This window comes from Sciurus carolinensis, chromosome 18 (assembly GCF_902686445.1).
Source record: "Sciurus carolinensis chromosome 18, mSciCar1.2, whole genome shotgun sequence".
Classification (NCBI taxonomy): domain Eukaryota; kingdom Metazoa; phylum Chordata; class Mammalia; order Rodentia; family Sciuridae; genus Sciurus; species Sciurus carolinensis.
Window position 1 is genome coordinate 30,287,194 of NC_062230.1, and position 14,864 is coordinate 30,302,057.

Sequence of the window (14,864 nt, forward strand, 5' to 3'; positions counted from 1 at the left end):
TTGTTAGTTTAAGGGTTTTGGGGGGGGACAGGTAAAGTAGTGTAACAGACTGGACTACATGGCCTTTGGGCTTTTTTGTGTGTGTGTGCCAGGGATTGAACCCAGGGGCACTTTACCACAGAGCTACACACTCAACCCTTTGTATTTTGGGACAGGGCCTCACTAAATTGCTGAGGCTGGCTTTGAACTTGTGATACTACCTCAGCCTCCCAAGTCACGGGGATTACAGGTCTCTCACACCTTCTGTATCCTTTGGGCTTCTTAAAGTCATTGGCCAATCATTAGTAGCTGGCTATCATTCATACTTATTGTTGCTTAAAGATATTTATTAGGTTGAAAACAATCAAATGGTCATCAATAGGAAACAGGTTAAATTAATTATGATACATCTACTAAGATCTCCAGAATCTTAAGCAAAAAAAGTTAAGGTGCTGCACAGTATGTAAAGAAATGGTGAAATGTGTAAGCACCTCATATTTTATGAATTATACATTTTGTACTGAATGATATGATATATATTCATCATGTTTACATTAAAAGTCTGATACTAATAACATGTAATGCCTATCAGCAGCACTTTGCTGAGCTGAGGCAGGAGAGTTGTAGGGACACTTCACTATGTACCATTTTATGTTTTGGGAAATTTTTTAATTTTAACTTTTTCTGGTACTAGGGGTCAAACTCAGGACCTCTCACATGCTAGTCAAAGGCTCTACCACTGAGCTACATTCTCAGCCCTGCATTTTATTAGTACTGGGAACTAGGTTTAGGACCTCATGCTCTACCACAATGCTATAACTCCAGACCCTGAATTTTGCAATATGGAAATACATTACCTAGTCAAAGAACATTTCCAGTTAGGCACAGTGGTGCATACCTGCAATCTCAGCTTCTTCGGAGGCAGAAGTAGGAGCCTTATAAATAAGAGGACAGCCTGGGCAACAGAGTGAGACCCTGCCTCCAAATAAAAATATAAAGCGTTCAGGATATAGCTCAGTGGCCGAGTACTTGCCTAAGGCCCTGGCTTTGACACCCAGTTCCGCCAAAAGGGAATTACATTTAAAATTTTTATTTTAAAATTGGGAAAGGTCCAAAAAGTTTATTTAGTGTTGTTTAAACAAATCAGCATCTATATTCATTAAGAAGATTTAAATAGTTTTTGTTTTGCTGTCATTTTCTGCTTCTAGGCACACTCAGGGGCACCTGTGGCTCACTAATCATAGGTCTTAAGAACCACTACTATTTACCCAAGATAAAATACAATCTTACTGTTACCGAGTGGTCATTATGCAATAAAAGTTTTTCTCTTAAGATTCATGTATATACCCTCTATGATGTCCTTGGTTCTATGGTACATTCAAGTTAACTCTTCTCTAAGTTTCTAATTATACTTTTAGAGTCATCAAATAAACTACTTAGCTGGTGAGATATATATGCACATGCACGCACACATATATATATTGCATTGTTGTATATATAAATTACTTAAAAAGAATTTCTGTAGATGCAGTGGTGTGCATGCCTGTAATCCCAGTAACTTCAGAGGTTGAGGCAGGAGAATCACAAGTTCAAAGCCAGCCTTAGCAACTTAGAGAGACCCTGTCTCAAAATAAAATACAAAAAGGGCTGTGGAGGCTGAGACAGGAGGATCACAAGATAGTGAGGCCCACAGTAACTTAGTGAGACCCTGTCTCAATAAAAAAGGTGAGAGGTGCTGGGGACATGGCTCAGTGGTTAAGTGCCCCTGGGTTCAATCCCCAGTACCTCACCTCCCCCCCAAAAGAATTTCTGTCATATGGTTCATAATTACTGGTTTAACCCAATTTTTTGTGTAAAATGCACATAAAATTTACTATCTTGGGCTGGGGATATAGCTCAGTTGGTAGAGTGCTTGCCTTGCAAGCACAATGCCCTGGGTTCAATCCCCAGCACCGCAAAAAAAAAAAAAAAAAAAAAAAAAAAAGAAAGAAAATTTACTATCTTAGCTAGGTGTGGTGGTGAATACCTGTTATCTCAGCTACTCAGGAGGCTGAGACAAGAGGATCACAAGTTTGAGGCCAGCCTCAACAACTTAGTAAAAAAAAAGAAAAAAATAGAAAGGGCTGGGGATATAGTTCAGTGGTTAAGCACCCCTGGGTTCACTCCCATATGCCAAAAAAAAATTTTTTTTAGTCTTAACCATTTTTCTTTTCTTTTTTTTTTTTGTGGTGCTAAGGATTGAACCTAGGGCCTTGTACTTGGAAGGCAAGCACTCTACCAACTGAGCTATATCTCTAGTCCCTTAATCATTTTTAAGTATACAAGTCATTCATATTGTTATGCAACCAGCACCACCATCCATTTCAGGAACTTTTTCACCCTGTAAAACTAAAACTCTACACTCATGAAACAACTCCCCATATCCCCCTCCACAGTCCCTAGCAACCACCATTCTACTTTGTCTCTATAAATTTGATCACTCTAGGTACCTCATATCAGTGAAATTACAAAGCATTTGTCTTTTTTATTTTAAGGTGCTAGGTATCAAACCTAGGACTTTGCACATTCTAGGCACTCCTGCTATCATTGAGTTTCCCCCCACCACTGACTTTGTGACTGGCTTATTTAATTTAACACATTATTATTACTATTATTATTGAGGCACTAGGGTTTGAATCTGGGGATGTTCCATCAGCCCTCTATATTTTATATTTTGAGACAGGGTCCCACTATGTTGGTAGGCTGGCCTCAAATTCGCCAATTCTCCTGACTCAGCCTCACAAATTGCTGGGATTACAGGCATGTGCTACTGTACTTAACCTGAGATAATTTTTTATAAAAATATCTAAAATTTTTTGGAAGTTTCCATACGAAATATTGTGCCATTAAAAACAAACAAACAAACAAACCACTTTTAGCCCAGTATGGTGATATGCACCTATTGTCCCAGCTGTTCACGAGGATGAAGTATGAGACTAACTTGAATCCGGGAGACTTAAGGTCCCCTGTACAACACAGCAAGACCCTACCTCAAAACAAACAAACCCCATTTTGCCTATAACTGGAAATTTTAAAAGGAAATTATGTCTATATTAGCATGTTCTTACACAAGCAACCCATAAGAGGAAGGCAATTCCAAATGAATATTAGATTATCATTAAAATATGCAATAGGCTGGGTGTAAAGGTGCAGGCTGTAATCCCAAAGGCAGAGACGGGAGGAGCACAGGGTTGAGGTTAGCCTCAGCAACTTAGCAAGGCCATAAACAATATAGCAAGACCTTGTCTCAAAACAAATAAAAAGGCTGGGGATGTAGCTTAGTGGCAAAGCACCCCTGGGTTCAATCCCCAGTACTAAAAAAGAAAGAAAGGAGGGAAATCAGGGGTATAGTACAGTGGTAGAGCACTTGCATAGCAAGTAAAAGGCCCTGCGTCTGATCCTCAGCTGTGAAAAAATTAAATAAAATAAGCAATTAAATCAGATTTTAAATCCTTGGAGAACTGGGAAACTCAAGTTGTGGGTATTGATTGATTGATTGACTGATTGTACTGGGGATTGAACCCAGGAGTGCTTAACCATCGAGCCACATCCCAACCCTTTTTAAAATATTTTATGAGACAGGGTTTCACTGAGTTTCTTAGGACTTTGCTAAGTTGCTGAGGCTGTGTGCCAACCATGTGCCCAGTGTACTTACATTCTTATTCATTCAGAATATGTGAGACATTATTTTCCATTTGAATGCTGAAATGCCTTCATAAAGAAGTCCATTTTAAAAACCAATTTATTGGGAGCTGGGGTTGTGGCTCAGTGGTAGAGTGCTTGCCTAGCATGTGTGAGGCTCTGGGTTCAATTATAAAAATAAAGGTCTATCAACATCTAAAAACATATTTTAAAAATATAAAAACCAACATTTTAAAAACCAAGCTTGTTTGGAATAGCAATTTATTACGTTTTACAATTCTGGCAATAGATAACTTCTCCAAAGCTGGAAAACTTTCCCAACACTGAAACAGGTCAACTTGGCACAGGCAGTCTACGATCTGAGATAGGTCAGGACTCCACATGGAAGTTTCCAAAACGAGATTTAGAGTAAGTACTGTTGCTTTTATAAAGTTGGCAGTTAAATCTGTAGAAACATTGGTCAGTTCTGGAAAGAAAAAAGCAATTTTTATTTGAGGTGATATTTATATAAACATGATAATCTAGAGTGGAACAAGAAAATTGGGGAGTTGCTGAGTCTCACTTTCTCTACCAGTAAAGTTTTAAATAGAGAAGTAGCTGATAGATTATCTAGATTATCTATTATATAGGTTATAGCTTAAAGGACATGTAACAACAATTTGGAAGGAAAACATCATATATACTTATATATACATACATACATTATACATCCATTTTACATCTATTCAAGCTCCTCTGTTTATGTGATTTGGAAAAATTACCTAACCTGCCAATATCGAATCTCAAAAAGGCGGTAACAGTGGTGCCTAACTCTTGATTGTTGTGATAAAATGCCCGTAGATAGCTTAGTATCATTGTAGCGTATTATAAACACCCAACAGTTATTATTTTTAATAAATGCTTCATGTGTGTGTGTTGATTAAAAAATAACACAGTTGAGTCACCTGAAGATCAAGAAAAATAGAGCAATCTTTCATAATTGTAGATCCGGGTTTCTCAGCCTCACACCAAGGAGGTTTGGCCAGGTAAGTCTGTGTTGTGGGGTTGCCCTGTGCATTGCTAGGATGTCTGCCAACACCTCCACTCATTAGATGCCAGTGGCACCCCTCCCCACCCCAAGTTTCTGCTTCACTGTGGACTCTCAATAGAAGCCTCAAAGAGTGCTTGCCTAGCATGTTCAGAGCCCTGGGTTTGACTCAAATAACTACAGGGAGAAAAAAAAAAAATGATGACGAGCTGGGGCATCAGTTTCAAGCTAAGCACTCCAAGGGCCTGCCTTTCTGGCATTCCCAGGATCTGGGAAGTCCCATATCTTAGGGACTCCAATGATGGGGAGTACCAAGCAATAAAAGGTGGTCTCTAAATCTGAGAGTAGGAGGCTCAGCAATGCATCTTTTCTTAGGCCAGCAAACCAAACTAGGAAAATCAAGGGCTCAGATCTGGGTGTCACTGAGGCAGAGTGAAGGCAACAGTATTGGTGGCAGGTCTAGCCTTCCAGGTCCTATCCCCCTTGAGCCAGTTGTTCATGGTCAGGTGAATGCCTCCAAATGACACAATTAGAGTAGCCAGATAACACCCTTGATTTTGCTTTGTGGTCCACAAAGTCTAAAATACTTATTATCTTGACCTTTAAAGAAAAAAAAGTCTATGGACCCCAGTTTATATAATTACTAATCTGACCACCAATATACAGAAATGTGTTAGAGCACTTGGTGTTTATTCACATAATGTCATCTCTAGCAAAAAAAAAAGTGTTATGTATAAAAATAAACATCTGAAAGTGTTCTGCAAGATGAATATCCATGGAGCCCACACTTTGGCTAGGAACTGCTGCTAGTACCTAAGAGGTCTCTTTTCAGCTTATAAATTTATGAGTGAGACCTTACCAATTAATCTCTATTACTGGCCTGTTGCCATTACTTTACAGTGTAGGCCACAAGAACTGGAAACTATGAACACAACTGAACCCTGCTTAAAAAGCCTTCAAAGTTTTCCCAAATGCTTACAAGATTAATGGTATTCTCTGGAAAGACGCTTTACCATCTAGCCCCATTTTAACTCCTTAAACTTCAACTTTAGACACTCCATATTCCTTTCTTTCTCTCCAACCTCCAAACCTCACTCACCCTGAACTAGTGTCAGGCTATTCTTTGCAGATGTGTTTCCAACAAGCCATAGACTATTATACCTCTGTGCCTTTTTGCTGGCGCTTTTCCCTTCACAAGGAATGCTCTTGCCCATCTTCATCCACCGAACACCTAACTTCAGGATGCAACTCAGACACTTCCCACCCAGACACTTGTATTCTCAAAGCATTCTATCTGTCTCCCTTGATAGATCGTGAGTGCTTAGAGAACAGGGTCTTCGTATGCAGCTCTGAATCCCCAGGGCCTAATATAATGCCTGGAATGTGCTAGAAATTCAATAAATGCCTAGTCAATGAATAAATTACAAGGGCATTGCTTGGTTCTTTCTGTCAAAAAGATAACTCTTCCATTGGTCTGCTAAGGAGCCTACTCCTCCTCTTTCCTTAGCTATAATTCTCTCTACTTTAGTTACTTCTTTGATTCTGAGAACAAAGAGTACAAAGGTTTCTCAAGGCAAGATCTGCATTCTTTTATCCTTGTTTAGGTTTACGTTGTTCCTGTCACTGAATAAGAGTTCAAGTTTCTAAGACTTGGATGAAGAACTACTTCAATCATATAAATTACCTGAAAGACTAGAGTTTATGGACAGGAAAGTAATCCCTTCCAATAACAAAGTCCTTTCCTTCTGGGATTGGGGTTTGTTACTTTTTTGCTCTTTATCTATTTTTTTTTTTTTTTTTTTTTTTTTGCGATGCTGGGGATTGAACCCAGGGCCTCCCACATGCTAAGCAAGCTCTCTACTACTGACTGCTATCTGTTTTGCCGGGTACGGGGTCTTGCCAAGTTGCCCAGGTTGATGGCAAACTTGGGATCCTCCCAACTCAGTCTCCTGAGCAGTTGGGATTGCAAGTGTGTGGTTTAGTTTTAGCTTTTGCTTTTGTGGTGCTGGGGATTGAGCCCAGGGCTTCACGAATATTAGACAAACATTCCACCACTGAGCTGCAGCCCTAGCTGCCCCCGCCTTTTTTTTTCCTTAGAAATAAACATGGGTCTCTGATTGTATTTCATGTTATAATCCAGGTGTTCAAATTATACAAAACCAAAATAGCCAAAATGCTTTGCCCCTAAAGAACACCTGTAGAATATATATGTATTATATGTACTTTCTCTTAAAGGAGAGTTGGAAAAAATTTTAAGGAAATAAGGAGTTTGACTTCCACCTAATATTCAGTTGTTTTCCTTACTGGAATGAAACCAACGAATATGAACTATAAATGAACATCTTTCTGAATGGTATGTTTAGCATGTTGATCAGTTTAGACAACAAGGAGGACACCTACTGCTCTGCTCTATATTCTACAGCAGTTAACTTGCAACATAATTGGAGACAGAGACCAGGAAACTCATGCAGAGCAATGCATACTATTAAGAAGCATTTAACCCAAAGCCAAGGAAAGTCACCAATTCTAACCTTCACAGGACCTTTCCTACCTTTCTAATTGACAAGGGGTTGGGGAAGTAAGTGGAATTTGACTTCAACAACCTTACCATAAATTCACTAAGCAGTGTAGCGCCAAGGATTTGTAGTTTAGTAGAAAGCTATTGTGATAGTACAAATTGCCAAATGTTTTCCAAACTTCAAAATATTTGAAGTTTCACTTGTACAATTAACTCTTACCTTTAAAATGATTGGTGTAAAATACTTTTTACTTAAATAAATGTATTTCAAAAAGCATCCATTCCTGTTGTAAACAGAAAGCCAGTATCACTTAGATGTTTGTGAATATGTTATTAAATTCTAGCTATGTACAGTTTTTGCCCACTGAAGCATTACAGAGGTGTTAAAGGGCACTACACCCCAACTTAATCTCCCTGATAAAAGCAAAAGGACTGAAAAAACGAATAACTTCCCCACCCTAGGTAGGACTTGATGTCATTTAATATATGCTGTACCACCTTAAAACTTCCTGTTCCAGAAACCTTGCAGAACCCAAATCTCCTACCCATCCCAAAAGAATGTAACTGCTACTCTCTCTAAGCCTAAATAAAAGGAACTGATGTCATTATCTGCTTGAGTGGGCAAAACCTTATCCTTATCCACACAGTGCACTAGTGCTGGCTTCAATCCCCAGTACCCAAAGCGGGGAAAACCTAAAAGAACAATAACGACAACAAAAATACTACCAATATTCAAAATGACTAATCCACAAAGGCCAAAGCCACTTCACTTCCACTAACTTTGTTTTTTCAAGCAAGAGACAACCTGGTCCAAAGGCACTTACTTGGCTGAGGCCTCTGCAGTCAGTCAAACGGCGGAGGTCTGGTCCCTACTAAAGAGGATGAACTTTATTTGCTGCCCACAAAGCTAGAGCGCTGTCAGTGGGGGCAGACTGCTGAGACGCGGAGGCTGGATCTGCCATGTCAGTGGGGACAGACTGCTGGGACCCAGTGGCTGGATCTGCCATGTCAGTGGGGACAGACTGCTGGGACTCGGAGGCTAGATCTACGATGTCAGTGGGGACAGACTGCTGGGACTGGGAGGCTGGATCTGCAGCCTCAGAGACAGGTGTCATGGGGTCGGGGATCTGCTGGGGTGGTTTCTGGATGGGTAATGGCAGACTCTCAAAAACCTGAGCCACTATCTTCTTAGACATCTCCAGGAGATCTGAAGACCGATTTGACGGCTCCTGCAATAAAGAGCTTTTGGAGAACTGCTGGGAGTGATAAACCGTCACGAAGTCCCGGATCTCCGGAGAGGGCTGCAGGCCCACATTCTGAAAAGACTGGGTGGACAGAAGTGGCATTTCAGAAACCTGGGGTGTCAGAATCTGGCTTTCAGAATCCTTAACACTGAAAAGCTGAGAATGAGAAAGATTCTCGCTTTGCGAGGTCACAGATACCAGGGAGTGGTCCCGAGAGAGCACAGGCAGGGAGGGGTGGCTCTGGGCGAGCCCGGGGACTGCAAGCTGGCTCGTCACGGGGAGGGTAACTGGAGGCCGGCCTGCAGAGGGCAAGGAAACAAGGACGTCGCTCCTAGCAGCAGGAAAGGCATCGGGCTTCAGAGCAGAGGGCAATGGAGTCACAGGCTGGCTCTTGGAGAGATGGATGGGTAAAGGCGGCCGCCCTTCCCCGGAGTACTGCGGGAACGCGGGCCACTCCAGATGGGTCCTCGACGCAGTTGCCGGGCCTGGGGCGCCAACTGCCTCCGAACGCCCGTCGTCTGCGGGCGTGGGGCCCGCACGCTCCCGGCAGACGTCCCTGGCGTCCACGCTCTTCCGTCCCCCTTCGGGCACGTCGGGGACCGACAAGCTCCAGGGGGTGGTCTGCGGAGTCAGCCGGGGCGAGCGCCCCCGCAGCCCGCGCCGCCGCACCCGCTGCAGCGCGACGGCGAAGGTCGCGAAGGTCTGGGAGAAGCGGAGGCTGACGCTCCGGCGTATGTTCCTCACCACCGAGTCCGAGGGTCTCCGGGGGCCGCTCGGCAGGGCGTCCTCGGGGAGCAGCTCGATGTTGCCGGTGTACCAGGAGACCCACCAGAGGAGACTGAAGAAGATGATGATGGCGCCCAGGTAGAGCAGCATGTCGTAGAAGAACAGGTCGGCGAAGACGCCGGTGAACAGCACCGCCGCGCCCACGGTGTCGAAGAGGACGCCCAGCCAGAAGAAGTGCCTGCAGCGGCCCAGGCCCGACCGCTTCCCGGTCATCATGCTGGTTTTACTTGGAAACTCCATGGGCTCCCACGGTCGCCGCCTCAACGTCCGCAAAAGGCGATCCGGCCGGCCAGCGGCGCCGCCACAGGCCGGCTTTGACCGCTAGGTTCCCATGGCAACGCAAGAGGCGGGGTGAGAGGGGGAAGTGAGGTCGCCCCTCGCCGGTCCTGAGAACGCGGGGCCCGCCTGGAGATGTGCGCCTGCGCAGTACGCCCCGCCGCCCGCTCTCTGCGCCTGCGCGGCGCTCCGGAGTCAGTCAGCGAGGTTGCGTCCAGGGGCCTTGGCCTCGCATACTCGGGCTCAGCGAACGTTGAAGTTACTTATCCAGACCCTCGACCAGCAGTCGGGGAGGGATCCAGCTACATTCCTCTCCCCCAGGTCCTCACCTTCCTGCGCGAGGGTGAGGTCTTGAACGACGGCAAAGGGACAAGGACGCTCTCCCCACCAGCTGGAGCGCAGCTTAGCCCCAGGCGCAGCCATTATCCGAGGAGTGCCTGTTTTTTCTTTGTTGTGGCGGAGAATTGGCTAAATTAGGGTTTATTGATAGGCAGATCTTAATTTCCCTCTTATCTCTCCGCCTCAAAGCGGTGACTGTTGACATACTTGCACCGGGTAGTGGCAGACCGCCAGATGGGTTCTGCTAGGGGCCACTCCAGTTTCTTCACTTTGGTTGCTGAACCGCGTTTGTTTACCTATTTGCCCAGACCCTCAATATTTGGACTAAAAAAGGGGACTGCTTTTAGGTTAAAAGTGGATTTTAAGACGGGCGTGGAGGCGCATGCCTGTAATCCCAGCGGCTGTGGAGGCTGAGACTGGAGGATCACAAGATAGTGAGGCCCACAGTAACTTAGTGAGACCCTGTCTCAATAAAAAAGGTGAGAGGTGCTGGGGACCTGGCTCAGTGGTTAAGTGCCCCTGGGTTCAATCCCCAGTACCAAAAAAAAAAAAAGAAAAAAAAAAAAAGGGAAAAAAGAATACTTTGCCCATACTCAACCAGTTGAACTAAGAAAATAAATGTGTCAAAAATAGAAAAACTGGGGTTGTAGCTCGTGGTAGAGTGCTTGCCTCGAACCTGTGAGGAACTCAGTTCGATTCTCAGCATCGCATATAAATAAATAAAATAAAAATCCATTCACAACTAAAAATTTTTAAAAATAGAAAAACTAGACAGTAGAATGAATCGGACATAACTTTCCTACGTTCATATATGAATACACGACTAGTGTAACTCCTCATCATGTGCAACTTTGAGAATGGGAAGTTATACTTCATTACGTATAATATGTCAAAATACACTACTGTCATGTATATATAAAAAGAACAAATTTTAATAAAAGAAAAGAAAAACCAACCTGGCCCGGCGCTGTGGCGTATGCCTGTAATCCCAGTGGCAAGAGGATTGCAAGTTCGAAGCCAGTCTCAGCAATTTAGCAAGCCCCCTGTGTTAGAAATATCAGGGTGCTGTGCAAGACAGTTTTACTTCTGTAGAAGGGTGTGCTAACCACTTTGTTGTATATTAGGAAACTCAAACTACAGGTGTAACTTTGCCAGAAAAGAGAACGTTAATCTTACATCTGTCTCAAATAAAGGTTAAAAAGGGCTGGGGAGGTAGCTCTGGGGTAAATTGACCCCCCGGGTTCAATCTCTGGTACCAAAAAGAAAATCTGGGCTAGGGTGTGACTTCAGTTGTAGAGCCCTTGCTTGCGTGGGGGAGGCCCTAGTTCCGTCTCCAGAACCGGAAAAAACATTAATAACAAACTGAATGTAACCTTTAAATTAAATAGATTAAGAATGAGTTCATTTTAAACGTAAGAGAATGAAACACATTTAAGACCTGGTGTTCCTGGGAGGGCATGGTGGTGCACACCTGTAATTCTAACGACGCAGGAGACAGAGGCAGGCTGAGTCAATTTAGCAAACACCCTGTCTCAAAATAAAAAATAGGAAGGCTTGGGTGTGGCTCAGTGCTAGAGTGCTTGCCTGACGTGTGCAGGGCCAGGGAGTTAATCTGTTACTGCAAAGAAAAAGAAAAACTGTTGTCACTAGGATAATTATTTTTTATTTTATTTTTCCTACTGGGGATTGAACCCAAGGTTACTCTACCACTGAGCTACATCCCCAGCCCCTCCCCCCACTTTTTTTTTTTTTTTTTTAAACTCTGAAACAGGGTCTCACTAAATTGCCCAGGCTGGCCTCTAATTTAAGATCTTCCTGGCTCATTCCCCTGAGTTGCTGGAATTGCATGCATTAGAAATCACTCTTGGTCATTCAGGTGATTTTTTTGGGGGGGTGGGGTACTGGGGATTTAATCCAGGGGACACTTAACTACTGAACCCATCCCCAGCCCCATTCAGGTAATGAATATCTATAAGCACCAGTTTTGGGTTCCTCGGTTGCTAAAAGTGGAATTTTGGATCAAATCCAAGGCCCTGAACATGCTAGGCAAGTACCCTACCACTAAGCTGCATCCCCAGCTCCTTGGTAGGTTTTTTAACAAGTTAAGCAAGTATTGTTTTATGAACTTGATTTAATTAATAAAATCATTGTGTGTGTGTGTGTGTGTGTGTGTGTGTGTGTGTGTATACACATACGTGGTGCTGGGAAGGGACTCCAATGCTCCAGGCACTTTACCACTGAGCTACAGTTCCTGGTAAGACTACTTCTAACCCTGGTTTATACTCCTGAACTATTTTCAGGTGTACCTGATGCTACACGATAAAAATATGGTTCATCTTCTCACAACATCAGTTTCCTTGATAGTATTGGAAACATTAATATTATAAAACAAATATAGAATAGGATTTTAGAATAGAATCTAAAATCAGAAAGCAGAAATTTTATACTAAATGCCCCAGGATACAATTTTGTTCCCTTTGGGCAACTCAGGAATAGTGGTTATTGTATAAATCTCAGGGCATTTATTTATTTTTAAAATAGGGAGAATCCCACTAAGATGCTGAGGCTGGCCTCAAACCTGGGATCTTCCTGCCTCAGCCTCCTGAGTAGCTGGGACTAGAGGCTTGAACTACCACACCAGGTCAAAACTTATTCTTAAATAGTTCAACCAAGGGGCTGGGGCTGTGGCTCAGTGGTAGATGCTTGCCTAGCACATGTGAGGCACTGGGTTCGATCCTCAGCACCACATAAAAATAAAGAAATAATAAAGGTATTGTGTCCATCTACAACTAAAAATATATATAAAAATAGTTGAGGGCTGGGGATATAACTCGGTAGAGTGCTTGTCTCACATGCACAAGGTCCTGGGTTCAATCCCCAACACCACAAAAAAAAAAAAAAAGTTCAGCCATTAAAAAGTATATATAGATAATTAGAAAAAGCAAATTGGCAAATATTAATAAGGGAAGACTCTCAATGAAGTGCATATAGGTATTCATTGTTCTGTCCTCTGTTCTGGAAGCTGTTTGTCAAAATCAGAAAGAATTGAAGGGGATTTTTTTTTTTTTTTTGAGGGACCAGGGATTGAGCCCAGGGGTGTTTAACCACTAAGCCACACCCTAGCCCTTTTTCATATTTTATTTAGAGACAGAGTCTCACTTAGGGCCTCCCTAAATTGCTGAGGCCGGCTTTGAACTTGCAATCCTCCTGCCTCAGTCTTCCAACCTACCAGGATTAAGGCACACACTCCCGTGCCCAGCTGGGCTTTTTGTTTTTAACCTTTGTACAATGTTCAGACCTGATTAAAACAGAAACAGAAACAAATGTTCAGAAGACATATATAGAAAGAGTTCACTCAAGAAAAACATAAGTTGTTTTAAGGAATGAAGAAAGAAATGTTAAGTTACTAAAAATTTCCTGATCCCCAGTGCTGGCCAGACTGTGTGGAAGCTCAGTTCATGACAGCATTTCTGGGGATAGTGAAAACCGTCATCATCTTCAGAAAAGCAGCTTGAGGTAGGACAAGCTGCATCCATAAAAAATTGCCATCATAGCACCCGTGGTGGTGCGGGCCTTGGTGGCACACACCTGTAATCCCAGCTACTTGGGAGACCAAGACAGGAAGATGATATCAAGTTCAGTCAGGGAAAATTTGTGAGATCCTGTCCTAAGATAAAAAATAAATAAAAGGGCTAGTGACATAGTGGGGGGGAAAAAAAAAAGGTAAGACATGTCATTACATAAACCCAGTTTTTACTAACCTGTGAAATATGGTGAAGATGAGAATAGAGCTTTATGATAATTGATGCTGCATGGGGATAAGTTTGGGAAATGCGTAAGGAAATGTGTAAGGGAATTAATGTCAACTCAGAATCTGGAAAGCTTTAAATAGATAAGGAAATGACATAGCGACAGCTTTGACCGTGTGTGTGTGTGTGTGTGTGTGTGTGTGTGTGTGTGTGTGTGTGTTGTATTGGGGATTGAACTCGAGCATGTTAGGCAATCACTGTACCACTGAGCTACATCTCCAGCCCTTTTTATTATATTCTGAGACAGTGTCTCGCTAAGTTACCCAGGGTGGTCTTGAACTTATGATCCTTCTGCCTCAGCCTCCCTAGTAACTGAGACTACAGTTGTGTGCTACCACACTTAGCTACTATACTTGAATCAACATACAAAATGCGTTTTACTTATATGGATACACAGTGTAAGGTGGAATTGTGAGGATATCAGACAGGAACATGGACAAATTCTTTAATACCATAGTCAATATTGTAGCTATTTTAGTTAACTTTTGCATTGCTGTGACCAAAATATCCAACAATAACAACTTAGAGAAGAAAGTTTATTTGGGATTCATGGATTCAGAACTCTCAGACCATGGACAGCTGACTCCATTACTCTGGGTTCAAATGAGGCAGTACCAGGGGTGAGGGAAGGAAAACTGCTCAGCTCCTGGCAAGGTCAAGAAGCAGAAAGGAGGAGAGGGGTAAAGGGCTACCTTTCCTGGACATGCCCCAAGCGACCTACCTCCTCCAGCCACACCCTACCTGCCTAGAGTTACCACCCCATCATTTAGACTAGCATGGTTATAGATTAGAGCTCTCACAAGCCAATCACTTCACCTCTGAATATTCCTGCATTAACAGGAGCTGGGGGACACCTCATATCCAAACCGTAACACTTGCCTTATCTAATGGAAGTGAATCTAAATCGTAGAAAAAGAATTTAACAAATTCAAGCATTGTCCCATGCATGCTAACTACTTGCTATACCACTGAGCTGGACCCTCAGCCCCATATTAGTCTTTTTAAATGCATTTCTATTCATAAATATTTATATAGTATCTGACTGCTTTGGAAGGCAGATTATGCAGATTATAGACTGAAAGACTTCACAGTTACCTGTGGCTTGGAGAAGGTGACTGACCAGTGCTATTCATCTCAAGGGTTTATTGATACTCTTCCTTTCCAAGGAAGTTCCTATTTTAAATTTTATTCTGTTCTTAAATTTT

The 14,864-nt window shown here is 42.8% G+C and overlaps 1 protein-coding gene across 2 annotated transcripts; it reads right to left on the minus strand.

The window, feature by feature from the left end:
* Positions 1-3,910: 3,910 nt before the first annotated feature.
* On the minus strand, positions 3,911-9,638 carry LOC124970815 (uncharacterized). 2 transcript variants are annotated; one of them, XR_007106195.1, is made up of 3 exons: positions 8,030-9,638; positions 7,426-7,489; positions 3,911-4,126 (listed from the first exon to the last, which is right to left on the minus strand). XR_007106195.1 is itself a non-coding variant. In XM_047534427.1 (2 exons), exon 1 carries the CDS (start codon positions 9,473-9,475, stop codon positions 8,078-8,080), a length of 1,398 nt encoding a protein of 465 aa, XP_047390383.1. In that variant the 5' UTR covers positions 9,476-9,637; the 3' UTR covers positions 3,911-4,126; positions 8,030-8,077. The 2 variants fall into 2 exon arrangements, 1 of the variants encoding a protein (XP_047390383.1); XM_047534427.1 differs by lacking the exon at positions 7,426-7,489 and having other exon boundaries at positions 8,030-9,637.
* Between the last annotated feature and the right edge of the window lie 5,226 nt (positions 9,639-14,864).

Coding starts and splice junctions, on each gene's coding strand:
- LOC124970815 (XM_047534427.1), bottom strand. CDS start 9,475: ATGGAGTTTCCAAGTAAAACCAGCATGATGACCGGGAAGCGGTCGGGC.